Here is a 21,345-nt window from a genome sequence, read left to right as displayed (position 1 = left end):
AGATGAAAATAAATAAACTGTTGGATCAACATAAGGATCTAATGGTGAGATTGACTGGGTGTCACATGAGTGTAACATAACTTGGATGTCATAATATCCTATCCCAATAAAAAAAGATAAAAAAATCTGATGTCATGAGAATAAAGTTTCTCTAGTGTCAGTAAGAGTTCGATTTTTGTGTTAATATTTTTTTTTTAAAATTAATGGGCTTACTTAATTATATATGCCTAAGAAAATGCAACCCCATAAAAAAAATAAAAAAACGAAAATATCCAGTGGGTTGGTACTTGATACGTAAAAGCCAAACATGGTCTTATTAGTGTGAGGAGATAGACGCATGGTGTTGGTTCAGAGGACCACGACGGTAATGGAAGACCAACAACAAGAAGATAATAGAGAACAGTGGAAGAGGTCTCAGAGGAAAAGAACCTCTTCTTCTTCATCATCATCTTCTTCTTCCATCAATAGTCTCGATGATGGTTGTCTTATGCACATCTTCAGTTTCCTTCCCCCTATTCCAGGTATAACCCTTTTTGTTTTTTTCATCCAAACATCAATCTTTTCGCTCAATTCAACAACACCCAGTTTTTTGTTTTGTCAGATTTTGTCATTTTGATGTATTGTTTTGGGATTTGTGGTGCTTTACATGCATTTAGGTAATGAATTAGGTTTTGAAATTGGGTATTTTTTCCCCCTTATTTGTAAGGATTGACTAATTGATATGTAACATTTATTTGCATTTCGTTGTGTTTTGAGAAATGAAAAGCTTGTAATATGAGACTTGAGCCAAGTTTTGGTTTATAATGTCAAAATTTGGAGCGTAAAGAGGATATTTGTTAAATATACAAACATGTTCATGTATATTCTCTTGGGAGCATCCAAGTTTAATAAAGCTAAGAAATTTAACATATTAATCATCATCACCCTTCTTGACATGATTGTTACCCATACAATCATGTTCTTTTTACTATTTAATTAGTAAACTGGTCATGCACCTGTTGCTTATGCTAGTTTCAGTGGATTGTTTCACTCACCTCCACTTTGCTGGTGATACCATCTCTATCATGAATGTTCTGTCTATCCTTAAGTTCTTATAATGCTGTTTCTGGGCTGAAGAGTAGTCTTGCTATAAGTGTATTGGTGGTTTGATTTTGGACAGTCAGATTCTTTCCTTCCTCCTATGCTTCAGTGTTGGTGCCAATTTTGCGGTGGCCTCTTTACTTACTTGGGAGTTCCTTTGGCTGGTAACTTTTAGGCTACTTCTTTTTTTGGAATCATGTGATTCACAAGATTTCAAAGCACTTGAACAGTTGGAAGGGGGCTTTGTCGGATTCCTGTTGGTCAGTCTTATTTGTACAGTATTCCTCTATGTTTTTTCTAATTTTTTATATTCTGGTAAGAGTGCTTCAAAGGATGGTGAGAAAAAATCTGGGGTATTCTTTAGTTCGATTTGGGAGAACAGAGAAGAGATCACTTTGTGTGCTTGGGAGATATGATACACACCTCACCCTCCCTCTCTCTCTCTCTCTGGACATTTGTTATGTGCTAGTCAAGTTCTGAAACACTGAGTCACATATTTCTGCATTGCAATTCGCAATGCAGCTAAAAATTATCCTTTTAGGGTTTGCAATGAGCACTGGGTGTGTGCTTCCTGCCTTCCACCTTGGAATAATTCCTATTGTTTCGATGCAAAGGTTTTGGCCAAAAAAAGGAGGTTGAAATTCTGTGGCACTGTGCAGTTTATGAAATTCTTTGGTGCACTTGGAGCCGAATGCACTCATCTCTACGAGTGTTTCCTTGCTGAGAAATCTACTTCGGCACAATATTGTGTTTTGAGCGTTCCTCTTTGATGTTGAGCCCATGGTTGTTTTAAGAATAATTACATTACTTATTTGCAAAGAGATTGGGAGGTGGAAGCCCTGCTGCATTGTTAGTTTTTCTCTTGTTCTGTTTTCTCTCTGTTGTTTTTGCTTATTTTTGAGGATATCTTATCCTCGCGCTCCTTGTACTCATGCTTGGATCCTCTCTTTAATTAATTTTTTATTTGCTATAGAAAAAAATTAAAAAAAGAAACAAATAGCATATTATGGAGCATTTTTTGTCACAAAGCTGCTATTGAGTTTGCAGATCGCTTTAATACCGCCCTCGTTTGCCACAGATGGAATTACTTGGCATGTCACCCTCGGCTGTGGCTTCGAGTAGATAGATCAGTCAAAAATTTATCTGAACCTGGTGTTTTCCCCAACATTGAAACTGCTGTCACTGCTTCAAGGCATGTAGAATTATTGCTAATTGTGTATGAATCTAGATTTTTCCACAGGCTGCGGATTGTAATTGTCGCTTTCTTTCTTACAGACCAGGTGATACCATTTTAATAGCAGCTGGCGGAAGTCATCGTGTCTCAAACATTCAAATTAAAAAACCACTCTGCTTGGTGAGTTATCCAACACTCTTTGTATATGGCAGTGGGAGAATCTTATGACAGGTTTAGTTGCCAACTGAAATTAACAGAAAGGGGCATATTTTTAGTGATTCTTAAAGCTTTATTCATTTATATTTTCTGAAAATAAAGTTTCCATTCCAGGATTTATTACCATTTTTCTCATCTTATGTGTTGCAACTTGCAAGTCCTACCTATTTGACATTTGGGTTTTTTTTTTTTTGGGGGGGGGGGGGGGTGTTTAGGGCTTGCCACTGCCCTCAGTGAGGGCTGCATTGGTAGTCATAGATGACCTAACAATGAAAGTCCACTAGCAGGACCATGCAACCTTCACATTCCTTGATATTAATCCTTCCAAATAGTTACAGCCCTTGTAGTAGCTTCGCACTCATCTCTTGATGTTGTCAAGTGAGTGCCGCTATTAGTTGTCCCCATCACTTACTACATGTATAAGAGACACAAAACATATGCAGCAACATGGTGAACTGGTTAAATACAAGAAAACAAAACTATGCAGGTATGCCTAAATGGTGTTATGATGTAGAAAGTATCTAATAAGTATAAAATGTGATAATTTGATATTTTTGTTCCTAAAAGCACTATGAAGGTCGTGGAAAATTGATAACTTGACATGAGTGTTAAGTGTCTAATGTGTTGGACATAAACAATGCTTCTTTTTTTTAGCTTCCTTGCTTTGGGTACCATTTCATTCTTAATCATTGTCGGGTTGGTATATAGTATATAATTGGTTTTTATAATATATATAACTGGTTATTATATTATTTGTACATTTAGTCAGACTTTTGAATTTCATATAAAATTTTAGCCAACATCTGTCCTTAGATTTGGTGTTTGGTTTCTATTTTGTGTTAAGCACATGTCTTTTTAATGGGGTTTCCCTATTAGATATGTTATTTTCTCTTTTTTCTCCATTTTCTGTTTTGTACTTTTGCTGAGGACTGAGGAGGAATCCTTATCCTCCATTCTCTTTGTATTTTTTTCCCTTCATCTTATTGAATTTCCTCTTTTATAATTAGAATAATGATAATGTGTATCTTCCTGTACTATAGGGTTATCCAAGCTTGTTTAGGTGACCTAGTAGTGTCACTACAAAAAGATGAAATTCATAAATGTATACATTGTGGATTGGATTTAATAATTAAAGCTAGATATGGAGTTGCTTTCATCAGAGGGATGGGTAAAAAAGACCCACAAATTGGGATGTGATTAAGAGACCAAATTGACAACAAGAACCTTATAAATTGAATCAGAACAAAAGCACAGCAATAACTGTCCAGACTCCAATGCCAAAAAGAATTGCTCAAACTCCAGTGCAACCGCTGTCGCAATGTAACCACCTAAAATAAAGAATAAACATCTTTACTTCCTTCTGCAACTCATTGTCACCCCTGAAGTGATTGGGACTGTTGACATGCTTGGAACTGTTCTTTTCATGAAGATGATGCTCAGACTTCGCCAAAACAAGTTTTTTTTTACTTGTTCTTGTTTTCTAAAATTGTTTCCAGAACTGTTTACGAGGCTAAAAAGAAGAACTAAAACAAAGAGCATTTTTGGTTTCATGTCTCTGCCCAATGCCAGTACATGAATTCATCACTAATAATAATTGGTGCTTGCACCTTATCGTCATTCAAATCCTTGAGGAAACATTAAGTGTAAATAATAGAAAATCTTTTCATATTTCCTGTTCCAAAATCAATGTTCTTTGTTCAGATTGGTGCAGGTGAGCTTCCAGATGACACAAGACTCTTTTGTTCTCGAGGCTCAGACAGGTTTGCATTCCTTATATTTAGATTTTGTCTGTAGAACTTTTGAAGTGGTGGCAAGGAGCCACTTCCATGCTGCTGGATTTCAATAAGATAAGATAAGATAAGATACTTGGCCAGACAGAATGCTTCTGAGCCTCATGCCTATTCATAATATGGCATATATCTATCATTAGATGTATCTGATTATGGAGTTTAACATCTCAACCATTATCAAACGGCTTGGATAGTACTCCTTGAAAAGTACCACCATCCATTTTATCTTCAGCAATTTGGTATGTGCTTTTCATTTTTGTTTGAGCAGTGCATTGGAGTTCCTTTCAACCTGCAAATTAGCAAACTTAACTGTGAAGGCAGAGCTTGGTTGCTGTTTGCTACATAGGAAGGGAAGGCTAACTGTAGATGGATGCATACTTCAATGTGAATCTAATCCTCTGGATTATCTCTCATGTCCCATTGTGAGCACAGCCAGTAGTAGCAGTGAGGTGCTTCCCTCACAAACAAAGAGTAATGGTGGTGATGGTGTATTTGTTTCTCAAACCCGAATTGAAGGAGGTGTCAAAGCTGTTTTGACAAGTGGGGATCTGGCCTTGCAACGAGTTAGAGTGATTTATGCTCGAACTTCTCTTCTTTTCTGGTTTGATGTAGAGCACTTGTGATCAAATTGGTTATGACAAGCCTTTGTGATATCATTTGTTGTTTTGCTTACCTAGACTTGTCTGTAATTTATTTTATTGGAGTGATGATAATGTTTATGATTCTTTTACTGGTGCTTTTTCTGTTCTTGTTATGTACCATTCGGATATGTCAGATATGTAAGAAAATTTCAGTTTACGATGATCTCTTTGATGAGCTGTCTAAATATACCAACCAGTTGGCTTATTTCCTCACTTTAGCAATTTACACTTTTTGTTTATGCAAAACGCGCCCCTATACGTTTATAAGCACTAATGGTTGAGACCTTTAGATGGACTTTGAAAAAAAAATATTTGGTTTGATATTTTAAAATAACAAAAAGGAGAAGTTATACTTATTATCTCTTTTTCTTATTATTAAATTTTAACCATTGATTTTCGTCAATCTAACGGTTAAATTATAACCGTTAGATTGACGAAAATTAACAGTTAAAATTTAGTAGTAAGAAGTAGTAAAAATAATAATAATAATAACTATAACCTTCCCCATAATGAAATATATAAAAAGTATTTTTAAATAAAATAGTAATTAAATGTTAAAATCAAGGAAAAACTTCAAAAAAACTTTGTAAGTTTCCTAGTAATAATTTATCTCTTTCACAAAATTTTGAATCATTTACACCCAATTTAAAGTTTTTTTTTATTACTTACACCTTAACTTAGGAGGATAATAATAAAAATTTAAATAAAGATATAAATGATTCAAAATTTTAGAGAGGAGAATAAATGATTCTAGAGAAAATTTACAATGATTTTTTTGAAATTTTCCCTAAAATTAATAAATACCTTTTAGATATAAAATTACTAAATATGTGATGTGTGATAGTGAAGTGGGGTAGTTGGAATGAGGTTGTTATAAAAATTGAATTTTTAAAAAATTATTCGACTTGTTTTACTTTTTTTTAAATAAAAAAAAAACTTATTTTAGAAAGAAAAAGAAAAATAATACCCTCCAAACGCCACTAACTTCAACGCAAATTAAGCTGCTATTTTTCTATTCAAATTCAATTATTTGATGCATTTCAAAACAAACCAACCATTCACTTTCACTTTATGTCCTAAAAAATCTATGATTTAGCTTTGTTCAAATAACAAAGAAGAAAATGTTACTGTCAAAACTACTTTGTGAAACAAAATCAAAATAACTAGACAAGAAATTTCTATATAAACCAAGATCCAATCTAAACAAAGAGTTAAGGTGGGGGAAAAAAACCCTAGATTGCCCACAAATGGACCAAAAATTAAAACGAGTAAAAGATGGTTATGCAACCACAAAAATGGAATTTTCCTTGTTTCAATGGGTATTTTCCCATATCATTTCCCCAGTATATAATTCCTCCATCCCAATCCCCAGCATTAGACGAGGTTCGTTTTCTTCTGCACAAATGATCGTTGAGGAGATCACAAACAACCTGAAAATTGAGGACCGAAATGACATTAAATAGATGTTCCTTTAAAACAGACCATCCATGGCAAAAATCTAATACAAATAAGCCATAGATAGTCAAAGCAAAATAATAATAATAATAACAATAATAATAATATATTGCTCATGAAAAAGAATTGCATGGTTCAACATTTATCGACAGTAAAACTACTTATCATTTAACACCAACCCTCTTCCAAAAGAAAACGAAGACGTGAAACAAAGATGGAGCATAGAATTATAGAAAGAATGAAACTTGGATCACTGAAAGAGGTGGGTTGCATGTCTTTGTGCCATCTCAATAAGATCAGATAGGATCAGATTCTACTGGTCTATCACGATATCATTGAATATGCACAAACACCAACTTCTATACAAATCCTTTTGTTTCAGAAATTAATACAGCTGCTTCACTAGTCCTCTCAACCAATAGAATATAGACACAAATCACACAATGACAAACAGAAGAGTACAAACATATAATTGCTTACCGTCATAGGACAAAAATAAGAGTAGCTGAACTCAATTCCCTGTAGTAGTAGTTCTTCCTTTCACCACCAAGTCATCAGCAGAGTAGTAATCAGCTATGAGCCGGTACATATATGACGGGTTATGCCCTCCTCTGAGAAGAAGTAATTTCCAAACCAGAAAATGCAGAAAAAAGAAACCAATTAGTACACTCGTTTTCAATAATGAAGGAAATCTAGTTTTCTTAATCAATATCAGTTCAACTTACGTGTCAGTAATAAACAGACTAACAAGCTTTGGTGGCACATAATCGAATGCTGGATTCACAACATGAAGAGAACCAGCGCCACTCGAAGAATCCAACAAATCTGAGAACTCCCCAAAGTCAAGTAGCTCAGATGGGGACCTCAGCTCATTCAGTAGGACTTCAGGATTGTGCGGATACAAAGGACACAACTGTCAATAAGATAAAGTGACTTTCAACAAATGCCAAACAGTTGGTAACTGAAATGATGAAGCAAATCAAAATTTAATTCCAAAACAGGGTTATGGCATAAAGTTTCCTTACATGCAATTAATGGAAAGTTGAGGTAATGCGTATTAGTAATATTATCACAATCTGGAAACATCTTAACTGAATCAATAACTACAAAGCAGCTACTTCATTATCATCATACAATACATTGTTCAATTGCAATCCCATCAATATGTTAAGAGTATCTGAACCAATTTGAACAGTTTGAGATCTCTAGTGTTTGAACTTACATTCATTAGAGATCAGATACATACTATGTGCAGCCAACTGGAGTATAAGTAAGCAGATTTAAAAAATCTACCAACACGGAATAACTTCAATTTCTGATGTTGACACATTTTTCAAACAGAAAATGAATTTGGGTTTCTCCAAAACTTATAGAATTGGAATAATTAAGGTCTATGGGGCTATACCATGCTTCACTATCAGTCTATCACCTCATTGTGATAACAATAACCATTATTTTAAACTAATTGCTAAAACCTTTTCAAGTTTTTTTAGTTTAGATCAATACGTCAAAGATTTTTGTATTTATATAAGTTCCAAAGTCATTTGAAATTTCAAATCATGTCTCTTCTTAGTTCTTCCTCGTCATCCTTTTAATGCACAACTTTTTGATCATTTTGAGTTGACTGTTCATAGATGGATAACTCTTTCTATGCTTGATTGCTTATCCTCAATTTCTAAGGTTTTCATTAATTAAAAAACTAGGTTCAGAATTGTTCAAAAGTTAAAACTAGTGTCATATATCCATAAAAATTGAATTAATTTCAAATATACTTATTTTGCCTAAAATTTGGTTTTGAACTATCAAATATTGTTTAGTGATTCATTTTCATAATTCAGTAAAACAAATTAAAAACCCAATAGTCATTTTGAATTCTGTTATTCCAATTGGCAAATTTACAAACTGTATTCTGTTAATCAATCAATCAACTTGCAGACACACAAGTTATTCTCAAGTCTATATGAGCAAAACAATCTCAGATTCTTTGCTTCCCAAGGATTTGGCAGCAAACTATCATCCTATTTTCAGATTTAACAGAATAAGAAAAAGAATATGAGGAGACATCAAAAGCCATAAGAATTCTTATTTCCTAGAGCATGACAGATTTAAGGCAGATAGAGAATATATGTTAATAATTCACCTTGTGACTCCCAGCAAGTACAACAAAAGGAACAGCATGCCTTTGAGCAGCAAGTGCCACCATATGTAACCCAACTGGGGCAATAACTCCACCATTAGCCATGACAGCATGAGCTCCAACTATAACCTATATATAATGGTAAGTTGAAAATCAATTTAAATTCAGTATAAGAGTCTTGATTCCAAATATAATGCTAGGATTTTCACATACCATGTTCACTCGGGAAATCATGGCAAAAATTGCAGAATCAGTGATTACTGTGGTCTGTAAGCCTCTAGCAGCCAATTCTTTTGCAAGGATTTGTCCCTGATATCTGATTGCATAAACAGTCAACATTAAATGGCCTTATGTATAATATATACAAATCCATTGCCACTATTACAAACCTTGGGGCACCTTCAGCAACAACCACCTTGAATGATCGCTTTTTTTCCTTAGCAGCACAAAGAAATTCCAACACTGTCTTTGAACTGCCTAGTGTTAATATTACCTCACTGAAAAAGATGCAAATATCAGTATACAGGAATAAGAAAAATAATAGGATTTTCTTCTATTTAAAAAAGTAAATAAAGAAAATGGATAAGATCATAATATCAAGATAATCACATAAATCAATAGAAGTGTGTTCGCCTTGGTTATTTATATGAGGAGGCAAGAAAAAATAATAATAATAATAAAAAAAAAAAAGACAAGTACAATGTATGGATCCTAATGTCAGTCATGTAGATTAAGCAACCCTCTGCTACATTAAAAAACCTTAAAATTGAGAATGTGGATGGAATAGATAACACATTTTTCCAATACACATAAAGCAACAAATCATGTCAGTTACTTTCAAAAAGATATCAATATTGAAGAGTTTGCTGTTTGATGGATTAAATTACATGGCATTTATCGTATATATGCACAGTTATTAAAATTAGAAAATATGCACAGTATTCTAAGTTAATATTATGTACTTGATAATTGCTCTTTGACCAATTATGTCTGCCAATAGTAGCTATCCCCAGCAGTACAATAGCTATATATTCAAAAAATTGACATGTAAATATGTAAAATTTTCCATGCAAGCTTTTCACAGCCACAGATCAATCAGGATTTAGGGGACAAAGTATAACATGTTCTTAAACAACAAGCGCTTCGAGGTGAAACGAACTTTTGATGAATATGCTCTACTGCTTGCTCAGCTATTTGTTCATAGCAAGTGGATATGTCTTGAATAAGTTCATTAACTGCTTCAATGACATCATGCTTCAACTTCCGACCTCCTGAACCTTTGTCAACAGCTGTAGTATCAAAGGAAAACAATATTTCAAGAAAAGAAAAGAAAAAACATACCATTGAACACCAACATAACAACACCAACAATTTCATCATCCAATGCCACATAGCAAGAAGGAAATAATATTACACACCAATAACAGTGATCAACAAATAAATTATCAGTAATGTCAATGAAGCATTCTAATATCTTTAAAAAAATGAGAAAAAGGAAAACTTGTTGTATCTTTGCATAAATTGCATCCAAGATAAGATAGTTATCTAACAAAAAGAACTCTTCTGTGTCTTAGCACGAATTTATGCATGTAAAAAGATGAAAAAAAAAACAATAATTTTCCATTGCAGTTAAGCATGAATTTCTCCACATGACGAAAAACAAAACCCATTTTTTAATCAAAAAGCAATACAAACACAAACACACACACACACACACACACACTATATATATATATATATATATATATATATATTATAACAAAGTTATAACATTCTCAATAATCTCATGGCATCCTCACGTTTGCTTTTCCCTTCAGATTCACCCCCTGAGGAAGATGTGTGCGGAACAGCAGCCGAATCAGGTGTATCCTCTAGAAGAGTTTGCAATGATGGTGGACGCAAGGTGCTTCTTGCAGCAGCTGCAACAGCTGCAGCAGATAAAACAGGATGATTACCTCGCTCTACATCATCTTCATCATCGCTTGTAGCTGATAGCCCCAAACCAGCTACAGCAGCTGTCGTGAGTGAAAGATCCTCCTCCCTTATAATGTGCAAAACACGCCTCACAATATTTCCCACTGCCAGCTCTGCAATCCCATACATAACATGTTATGATAGGCAAACAACAAATCAATTCACATAACCCCCAAGTCCCAATAAACCATTGTGCCATGTGACTCTAAAACAACACCCTTCAACAACAACCTTCAAGAAAAGTCAAACTAGGCAATCAGGAAGCAAATAAACCCAAAAATACATACTTTAATGCCATAAAAACATTGAACTACAATAGAGAAAAAAATCATATTTCAAATTTAGAAAACAAAAATATTAATCTTAATCTTAGCATACCAACAGGATTAGCATCAATAAGCTGTTCCCCCACAGCCCTTACTGCAATAATAAGAGCTGTAGCCTGGTTTGTGTGTGGCACCCTCTGCTGTGAAATCACAGACCGGAGCAACTCTGCTGTCTGCTTTGCTGTGGCTTGAGAACCTTCAATTTTACTAGCATCACACAGCCCCAAAAAATATATATAAATTAATTAAATAAAAAAAAAAAAAACACACACACACACATGTAGAGAAAATCACAAAAATCAGTTCCTAAAACCTCAAAAAGTCACAAGATGGTTCCTAATACACCAATCATTGAACTCAAACAGTGTCAATGAAGAAAAAAGAAATTTACCGTTTTTTAAGCTGATTCACAAAATCATTAACAAGGGTTTGAACATCCGGCATTTTGGTGGCAAATGAAACCTGAAAAAAGAGAGAGTAATAACAAAAAAAATTTAACTTTATGAAAATACAAGCAAAAGGGTAACCTAAACTAGCATAACAGAATCAAGAGTCTTTAATTTCTGAATTGGAAAAACTTATTTCACCCCTTGAAGTTTTCTCAAGAACTACATAAGAATATTTGCTTTACCTGAAGCACACTATTAACAGTGTTTGGCTTGCGAGAAAATATTGAGGAAAAACTGAAAATAAATTCGAAAAACGAATGGAATTGATTTTCAGTAACGTGCGCTTTTATAAAGGCAGTTTGGACGGGCTTTTTTTTTTCTTCTAAAAATTGATTGTGGATGTATGTTTTTTAAAAAAAATAAAAGTCACATAAAAAAAAGTTAAAAATATGTTTTTGTTTTTTAGAAATTAAAAATTTTAACTTGTAAAAAAAGGAAAAATTAAAATTAACTTTTTTTGAATTAATTTTTTTTAAAAATTTAAATAATTTTAATTTTTGTAAAAAATACTTCTAAAATAAATCAGGCATAAAAAGTATTTTTTTTGAAAACCCATCCAAAAGTGATGAAATCGGATAGTCAATAAAATTACCTAATGAGATTCCTAATCTTATTTCTAAAAAAAAATTAAAAACATATTATAATGAATAAATTAAAAAGCTATCAAATCCTATTAATAGTCAATACTAATTTACTAATTAACAAATTAATTATTTAGTTAATGATAATTACTTACAAATAAGTCCTAACTCAATCAACATTTACCACATGCAGTATAAAAACATCACATAGGTAGATATATGTAACGGTAACGGTAACAGTTGTAAGTTTGTAACCGTTCAAATTAAATTTGATCTTTCAAATTAGAAATTGATCCGAATTCGAATTGAACATAATAAATTAGTCACATTTTTCATATCCAACTTATACGACAGTGATATAACCAGCGCATTGTATAGATATTTTTTAAATTCAAGGAAGAAAATAAAACTATAAATTAAAAGAAAAAAAATTATTTAAGAAAAATTTTAAAATTAAAAGAATATAAATAATTAGTGAAAAACATTTCTACTTTTGCTATACATTTTTTTTGTATAACTACAAAAGTGAATGAATCTCGTTATGAAGAAAAGATAAAGAAAAAAATTATCGAAAAAATGGAGAAAAAAAATATAAATAACTATGTATATATAAAATCAATTAAAAATAGTTTAAAATTAGAATTTAATAAGAAATTAAGACTGAAATGACAAAATTCTAATTTTTACATAAAAGTAGCTAATGACATGCTATAATTGAAAAGGAGAGCATCACGTCGTTTTCAATGAAACAAAGGAAAATACAATGAAATGTTGTTAGTTACTATTATTTAGATTTTTTAAAACTAAAAGAAATGCAATGAAATATGATAGAGTGTATTTCATCCCATTTGGTGCAATAATTTTATTTTTTTTAGTATGAGATGAAATCATTGTAATGAAATTATAATTTTATTATTTTGTTTCATTCAAATAATAAAACAAAAAAAGTTGTTATTACATTTCTCAAGATAATGTATGGATTACACACTAGATATATAGATTCATAGACAACACAACATTACGTTACAGAAGACGCCAACATCAAGAATTGCACTCCAAACTAAATTATTCAGAACCATGCAAAACAGAACCAGCAGAAAGTTATTGAAGAACCATGCAAAACAGAACAGAAAACTATTGACGAACCATGCAAAACAGAACCAGAAGGTTGACAATTAATTATACCTTGTATTTTCCTCTCCAACATCGTTGAGATTGAAAAGACTATGAGCAGAGAGACAAGGCTAACTACCCATTGTGTTTTTTGAAACAGAACATGGGTTTCTCTGGAATCGAAAAACACCGTACCTAGTTTACCATTATTCTGACCCATTTTTGAATTTTTATTTTATTTTTTTATTTCTTGGTTCATTAATTATTCGATTATTCCAGTTAATTGATTACTCAAGAATTGGTAGTATTTTTGAATCATTATTAACATCTCATCAGATTCAAGAATAAATAATCCCAATTAACATAACCAATTTTTTTGTTTCTTAACCAAATCAATTCAAGAATGGTGTGCTGCACAAGATTTATAGAAGGTTAATGAACGAGTTACGTACCTTTTTGTTTTTTTTAGCCTTTGTTTCTTGAGGCTTCACAACACCAACTTTTTTCAAGATTTGTGAAGAAGGGCTTTCAATATTCTTCTGTTCGTCATAGTTGAACAGCATCTTATTGCTCAGCTTTTGTTCCATATTCTTCTGCCAACTTTCCGTTCTCTCCAACCTTTCTTCTATGGACGTTAAACGAGTTAATATTTGGCACAAATATTCTTCCGTATTGTTCACACCCATTTGTGAGTTGAACTCCATTGATCAGAATCAATATATGAAAGAATCACGCAGATGAAAGAGATGTTCGGGGTTAACTCGTTTGATCAAAGAATCACGCAGATGTTAGGGTTAAACCCCTAAGCAGAGAGAGAGAGAGAGAGAGAAAGAGATGGAAATGAAGAGTAAAACTGAATTCTATTATTCACATATGCATATTCTTATTACAACTCCTCTGTTTTATTCAATAGTCTTCCACATATTCCTAACTAAGCAACTAACTACACTAACTACCCACGTGCATAGTGTACTAACATCTCATCCTACGTGGACTTAACTACAAGTAGCATAATCTTGTAACCATACTGGTTTCCTATGCATGCATGCGAATATGCGATTAGACCTCTTGCTCAATTAATGTAACAAAAGACTATGAGCAGAGAGACAAGGGTAACTAACTACCCGTTGTGTTTTTTGAAACAGACGTTAAACGAGTTGATATATTTGGCACAAAGCTTCCTCCATTTTGGACAAAGATTAGGAAGAAGAACCATCTCAATGTGGCTTCTTGATGGAGAGTGGAAAGGCATGACACGAGATTATTGGTCCTATCTTGGAATAACATAGAGGAAGTGAAGACACATTTAGATGCTCTTGTACATTCATAGTGCAATCGTAAGCTTTTAAGTTGGCGGGATATTTGAATCCTATTGTGTGGTCATATGATCGATGATCTCATCTAAGAAAGGGTGTTTAAAGCATGGACTGAGTTGATTACTCTTGTATAAGAGGGTTCGGAGTATTTGAGGAAGTGTATAGATGATGAGTGTGGGTAAGGGTGTAATTCGTTCAGACAGTCTATCAGAGCCTACCGCCGCATATGTTGATTCATGCTTGGATCAATGTATTTAGTAAAATAGAATAAGGATTTAGCGTGTATCATTCAAAATGACACAAGTTGTGTCTTTTTAGTTATTTACACAGAGTACGACCGGTCGTACTGTGTGTAATTCTGAAAAGTTATTTTTTTTTTCACTTTACACGTTAGCGATGTGACTGGGGAGAGAAAAAAAAAAGTAACTTTTCAATTTTATACAAAGTATGACGGTCGTACTTTGTGTAAAATACCTAAAATGACACAAGCTTGTGTCATTCAAGAGGATACTTCTTTTTCCCCTGAAATAAACTCAAAGAATTTGTTTGGAAAAAGGTCGACCTAGGCCTACTTTTAAGGCCAAACCTATTTGCCTCTTGATCGATCTATAGCGTGCTATTTATTTTAATTAAAAAAATATTATATATAACTTTAATTAATAAATAATATTATTTATATACATGTTTAATAGGTTTAAACATGCTAATGGGCATAGATTAGGTTTTTTGATTTTTAAATATAAGTCAGATTAGTATTATAATTTAGCTTACAATAAATTAACAAAGGAAAAAAGGTATATCATTTTAAATGACATACCTTACATCTTTTCACTCGCATAAAGAGGTGAGACCCACATCTTTAAAATGTCCCTCCCTCCTTTGCTCTCTCTCATAATTTATTTTTTTCTCTCGTTTAAATAACATAACTTTGTTTCATTTAAAATGATACACATTTTTTTATTAATAAATCAAGTTATGTTCAAAATATTTTACGTATAACTGACCTATTTACATCAAAATGTGTTTACACCTCTAGATGTGAAAATTCCTTTAGGGGACGTTTGGTTTTGGAAATTTTTTTGAAATAGTAGGAAAATGTAATAGATAGAGAAATGATTGGAAAGATAGATAAAGTGAGATAGGTAGACAAATATAAAAAAAAGTAGTTTGGTGGGAAAAAACTTTACACGAAAAATTAGGTAACTTTATGAAATCAACAGTGCATTAAAAGCTAGATAACCGGTTTTCCGAAAAATCCCACCTTCAAATTGGGTTTCTAAACAGTGCGGATATCTATATTTCTCATAAATCCAGACAAATTGGATAGATGAGTTTTTGGTGAAAATACGTTGAAACAAACATAGTGTTTCTAAAAGCCATACTTAAGAAACATAAATATCTGCTGAAAAGCTTCCAACCAAACACCTCCTTATGCAACACTGTAATTAACTCGAAAGGGGATTTTTGTAAAATTCATTCAGGATAAATCCTCCCAAAGAGAAGAGAGATATACCGAATAAAAAAGGTAATCCAAAAGTTCACCAACGAAGTAATCCATTAACTATTATCTTGTGCCTATTAACATTTTTTCATGGTGGGCCTTGGGCATGCGTTACGTTGAGTTTTGGATCTGGGCTTCGGCCCATATGATTTAGTACATGAAGTTGTCCTTTCTGATCTGATTTGGTAAGAGGCCCAAATAACAAAATTTCATTGCATTTAGCAGCAACAAGGTACAAAAGACGATAGCTACAGCTACAACATTAGCGTACACACGACTTTCTAAGCCCATACTGTCATTAAACTTTTATTTTGGGTACATGAGATAGATTATTTTACCTACATTTTTTCTGCCTACTTTTGTTTATCACTCTGAAATACTGTTAGATCAGAATCTCAAGAGGAGAGAGAAAGATAAAGATTAGTTAAGATTCTGATCTAACGGTATTTTAGAGTGGCAGGCGGAAAAAATAGTTGGTAGAATAACTTATCGCAGACCAAATTGGCATATTTTATTTAATCTTTTCATATTTTGGTTACAAAACACGATAGCTACAGCTACAACATTGGAACAGTGATCATTTTGTCACATTTCACCAAATTATTTACCAGATTGTCACTCTAACAGTAAAAATTTCTGGAATGTCACGCGACATAATTCGCTACACTGTGTAGCGAATTATGTGTGCTAATGTGGCACGTCTCAATTGGCCACATAATTCGCTACACAATGTAGCGAATTACGTGGACAAGATGTCAGGCTGCACAGTCAGTCACGTGTCAAGCTATACTGTGTAGCGAATTATGCATGATGATTTGGCACAATTATGTGTCCCACAGAATTGTGCCAAATCATCATGCATAATTTGCTACACAATGTAGCAAATTACTGCTGACTTGACATGTGTTTTGTGACTGCCTGTGCAACCTGATATCTTGTTCACGTAATTCGCTACACTATGTAGCGAATTATGTCACATGACATTCTTTAAATTTTTATTATTGACGTGACAGTCTAATAAATAATTTGATGAACACTGATAAAATAATTACTGTTCTTAGCTACGACATTAGCGTACACCGACTTTCTAAACCCATACTGCCATTAAACTTGCTTAAAAGAACTTGTCTTCAAAGAGATAAAACACTAAATACAGAAATGCTTCAGCGTCTCACATTAATAATCTTTAAAATATAAATAAAAATATAAAAAAGTCTCACAAAAAAATCATCAAATATTGTATACCATAAGAAATGCTATAGTAACACATTACATATTGAATATTAAGTAAATTTATATGAATCCAACTAAATATCTTTATTGGGCATTTGGTAGAGGAGAAATTTTTTTTATTCGAAAATCTCGATTTTCAAAAATATAATTTTTACATTCAGTTTACGATAATATTCGAAAATTTAAAATTTAAAAAAATTCAATTTTCCGAAAATATTGAAGAATGACGCGTACCAAACACCCTATTTTATTTACTAAGGCTCACATAAAATTTATACAATTCCTATAGGTACGTGGCGCGAAAACAACTAAGATATTACACTCATGCTAAAAATTGTTAAAAAAGTGAGTTTTTATTCGGGGTCATTTATTTACTTTTCTTATTCTTCAAAAATTATTATTTTTAAATTTTAAATAATATATTTAATTAATTTATATTGAAAGACTTCAATTAGTTTATATTTAATTCGTTAAAAATAATTATTCTTTTTCCCTTTAAAAAAAATTATTACTTAAAATGGATAGATAATTATTCTAAAATGACATTTTAGTAAACTTAAAATACAGAGCTTCATAATTTTAATAGTTGATTTTGATATTTTTTGAGCTTGCAGACTAATATGCACGAGCTTAATTCAAGTCGAATTAAATTATTAATATCTGAGCTTCAATTTAATTGGCCTAACTCATATTTTATTAAATTATTGTAATTAGTCGATGGGAATAGGCTCATAGTTATATGCAAAATGTTATATATGATACTACAATATACACTAACGTCTTTGGTGGTATACTTAGCGTTTTGACCAACGATTTGGTTTCAAGGGTGAGCAGTGTTTGGTATATCCGTTCGGGGTGAATTTTTTTTATGAGGAATTGATGAGATCTCCAATATATGAGTCTGAATCCTTCTTAGACAACTCTAGGGATCCTAAGCACGTTGAGGAACATTATTTCAATAGAGTTTCCTTGGGTCATAAACATTCATCTCACCTTGGTTTTTGGCAATGATTTTAGACACGACCAACATAGCATTTGAGTTGTCCATTTCAGATGAAGGTCTTAATTGTGTCTATCCAGTATATGTACTTGTTCGTAGTGTGTCCACAGCCATGGTGTATACCACACGCTTAGGAGTATACCACAGTTCGATATTCATGACTTCATATAGGACTTAAGATCGAGGTTTGTGAGGAGCGTGTATACCTCGTATCTTCATTTTGGAGCTTTCTTGTTTCATGTTGCTTGGAGCCCTTAATTATTTATCAACTATGTGATTTATCGGCTTTAATTTTTTTCTTCAATTTTTCATAGTATTTGAGATTGATGTACTTATTGAATTATGCCTTCAACCCATCTATCGTTCTAACTTCTCTCTTTGCCAAGGGGGTGGTGAATGAACCTGCTCGTAATTTTTCAACTAGTAGGTGTAGGGTGACATATGAGTTGAGATAAAGAACGAGTAGAGATTATCTATTATATTGGCCTTGTAATCCCTAATAGATTTGTTATGGACTTGATATAAACGCCCATGATTCAGAAAGTCTGAGAAGGGCTACTAATTAAGATGAAAATTAAAGAAAAATTTCTTAATTATACTAATTCTAGTACGAGTGTACAACAGTAATGGATTAAGAACTAGACATTAATATTTCTAAGAGGCCCAAAATTTACTCATGTCAGGTAACTCATCTATAAATAAAGGGTTAAGGTAATCAGATATACACATTCTAAACCCTTACTGTAATATCCCAGAAAAATAATAGTAATTTATAATACAATAAATTAATAATAGTAATAAATTATAAATTAGTAATAATAATAATGGGTGATAAATTGTTATTATTTAATTGATCATTATGCTTTAATGTTTGATTATTTGATTGGTAATGTTTGATTGGATTAGGATGAGTCAACAAACATAAATTGTTTAGATATGATGACTCAACAAACATAAATTGTTTAGATATGATGACTTAACAAACATAAATTGTTTAGATATGATGACTCAACAAACATAAATTGTTTAGATATGATGAGTCAGCATTGAGTCAGTAATGTATAAGTCCTAAACTTCAACTATAAATAGAGACCTAGCCTAACCAAACCAATTCACTCTTCTCTACTACTCTTTTTCTCTTCTCACTCCAAAAAGTTTATTTTAATTATTTTCAATCTTTATATTTTTTATCAACCGGTTCTCTGCCCCAAATTACTCTTTTCTTCTAAAAGTTAGCGAAAACGGAGACCAGGTAATCCTAATCCCTAGGTATTTTTAGATTATATTTTATGTCAAATTTGGTATGTGTAATCCTAATCCTTAGAAGTCTTAGGTTAATTTTATATGAATTTTGATAGGGTAATTATGATCCTAAATATATCATAGGGTTGTCTTATATGAAAAATATTGTATGTAATCCTAATCCCAAATAATTATGTTGACCTGTATATATAATTACGTTCGTTATAAATTCAATTTTTGTTGATAATTACTATCTGCATATATATATTCGATTACAAATGTTTCCTCAATTTGCTTCTGCCGAACTCGGAACTGCATATATACCTTCACTGCAAATTTCTTTCGTTTTCGTTTTATGTGCAATTCTTTAATTGAATTCAATGGTAATGGTTGTTGGTTTTATATATATAAACATTGTTCACAAAACAAAAACAAAAAAAAACTCCTTCTCGATTTTTGTGCGTCACTTTCCATTAAAGTAGTTGCTGATCGTTTCTTTCAATTTGCAAATTAGTTATATGCATATATTTGCAATGTTATTTTTCTCGGTTTACGTGATCAACCTATTTCAAATACATGCTTTCAGTATATGTTGTTAGTTACAATTGTTTCTTTTGAATCCTGTGCTTTATTTTATAAATTGAGGCACTAAAATATATATATGTTTTGATAAATTAGAAATTAATTGTTAGTTGCAAAAAAATAGATATTACATATATTTGAAATAAATTGAGGAATTTTGTTATGTTTGTATAAAAAAAAAATTAATAGTGGGAGGATAGCTTTGGGATGGTACCTCCCAAAGTGATGAACACAACTTTTGGGCTTTATGCCTCCGATGTGAAACTGATGTGAAAATGATTATATCCGTTCTTCCCAAAGTGGTGTCTGGCAGGGTTCCCCGGGATACTAGTAGCAACTTTGGGAAGAGGTGTGCACACTAGGAAGATGTGAATTGATTATGGCCAAAGTGATTTGTTTGTGACTGGCAGGGTTTCCCGGGTCACAGGGTAGACTGGCAGGGTTCCCCGGGTCTACCATGGTTCTTTTCCCACTAAATAGACTAAATGGATTAAATAAATATTAATATAATTAATAACAAGTTGACATTTGATTCGAATTTTTGAGTTATATTATTTTATTGGATTATCATGAGTTACATCCTTTTTGTTTATTTATTTATTTTTGTATATCGGATTTGGATTACCAGCTTTGCTGACTTTTGTGTTTGTTTAACTGCAATGATCCTTCACGGGGAGCAGATTTTCAGTGAAGCATGTTGCAAAGGATGGGGCTAGCTGTGGGCAGCGAGGATCACGACTCGGATATTATATTTCTAGCTAGTTTCTAAGTTTAGAAATTTTATGAGATTTAAATAAATGCATAAGACATATTTCCTTTATTTAAACTTTAGTCTTTGGTTTTATTTTTAATGTAATAAATTTAGCCTTGCACCTGTCCATAGTACAAGTGTGGCAGTAACACTTTCCAAATTTGATTATTTTGAACTTCCGCTGTTATTTACAAAAATTATTGAAATTATTTATGCTATTATCAATTGTTAGAATTTGGGGTGTTACAAAATGGTATCAGAGCCCTGAGTTTAACTTGGGTTCACTTTTGATACTAACTCAAGGGATCAAAGATCCCACAGTTAAATAAATAAATAAGAACATAAATAATAAAATAAATTGAAATAAAATAAAAAAATTAAACGTGAGAGATGGGTAGTGAAGGGTTATTTTCTTGTCCTTTAAATAAGATTTATTTGAAATTCTAATAATTGCATGTTTGAAATTATTTTGTGACTTGTTATGTGATTTATTGACTTGTAATTTTATTTTAGCAAATGAATAGAATTTTCTACAGGCTAAAAGGGTTTCTTCTAGATGTGATTTTTTTTCTTTCTTTGAAGAATGATGAATGATGAAATTCTTATTATTTATGTATTTAAATAAATTGGTTTATTGTTTGAATTGCATTATCTGATACATAATACAAATATATGAGATGAGGAAAGTGATAGTTAGAGTTGACTATGAGAATAAATTCAAACACTTAGAATTTAAAAAAAAAAAAAACATACGATCAGGTACTATACCCGTCGTAACACTAGA

The 21,345-nt window shown here is 32.1% G+C and overlaps 2 protein-coding genes across 2 annotated transcripts; one reads left to right on the top strand and one right to left on the bottom strand.

Moving 5' to 3' along the window:
* Window positions 1–279: 279 nt before the first annotated feature.
* Window positions 280–5,038, top strand: LOC133290593 (F-box protein SKIP5). The gene is made up of 5 exons (XM_061488695.1): window positions 280–521; window positions 2,128–2,272; window positions 2,356–2,434; window positions 4,172–4,230; window positions 4,529–5,038. Exons 1-5 carry the CDS (start codon window positions 338–340, stop codon window positions 4,881–4,883), a joined length of 822 nt encoding a protein of 273 aa, XP_061344679.1. The 5' UTR covers window positions 280–337; the 3' UTR covers window positions 4,884–5,038.
* A 942-nt stretch (window positions 5,039–5,980) lies between these two features.
* LOC133290595 (uncharacterized) lies at window positions 5,981–11,482 on the bottom strand. The gene is made up of 11 exons (XM_061488698.1): window positions 11,425–11,482; window positions 11,185–11,255; window positions 10,846–11,000; window positions 10,293–10,580; window positions 9,653–9,782; window positions 8,883–8,990; window positions 8,707–8,809; window positions 8,497–8,622; window positions 7,082–7,269; window positions 6,837–6,967; window positions 5,981–6,331 (listed from the first exon to the last, which is right to left on the bottom strand). Exons 2-10 carry the CDS (start codon window positions 11,235–11,237, stop codon window positions 6,868–6,870), a joined length of 1,251 nt encoding a protein of 416 aa, XP_061344682.1. The 5' UTR covers window positions 11,238–11,255; window positions 11,425–11,482; the 3' UTR covers window positions 5,981–6,331; window positions 6,837–6,867.
* Between the last annotated feature and the right edge of the window lie 9,863 nt (window positions 11,483–21,345).

This window comes from Gastrolobium bilobum, unplaced genomic scaffold (genome assembly GCF_033153095.1).
Source record: "Gastrolobium bilobum isolate Gb01-03AN ecotype WA unplaced genomic scaffold, APGP_CSIRO_Gbil_v1 utg8557, whole genome shotgun sequence".
Taxonomy (NCBI): Eukaryota; Viridiplantae; Streptophyta; class Magnoliopsida; order Fabales; family Fabaceae; genus Gastrolobium; species Gastrolobium bilobum.
Note: the sequence above shows the minus strand (reverse complement) of the source record. Positions and strands in the feature narration are given on the sequence as shown.

What these genes read in the sequence shown, in the direction of transcription:
- LOC133290593 (XM_061488695.1), top strand. Translation starts at nt 338, where the DNA reads ATGGTGTTGGTTCAGAGGACCACGACGGTAATGGAAGACCAACAACAA. An exon ending in ACTGCTGTCACTGCTTCAAG is followed by an intron (nt 2,273 to 2,355) that starts GCATGTAGAATT and finishes TCTTTCTTACAG; the next exon opens with ACCAGGTGATACCATTTTAA. An exon ending in TTAAAAAACCACTCTGCTTG is followed by an intron (nt 2,435 to 4,171) that starts GTGAGTTATCCA and finishes TTCTTTGTTCAG; the next exon opens with ATTGGTGCAGGTGAGCTTCC.
- LOC133290595 (XM_061488698.1), bottom strand. Translation starts at nt 11,237, where the DNA reads ATGCCGGATGTTCAAACCCTTGTTAATGATTTTGTGAATCAGCTTAAA. An exon ending in ATCTGAAGGGAAAAGCAAAC is followed by an intron (nt 9,783 to 10,292) that starts GTGAGGATGCCA and finishes TTGATACTACAG; the next exon opens with CTGTTGACAAAGGTTCAGGA. An exon ending in TGATTTCCCGAGTGAACATG is followed by an intron (nt 8,623 to 8,706) that starts GTATGTGAAAAT and finishes CATTATATATAG; the next exon opens with GTTATAGTTGGAGCTCATGC.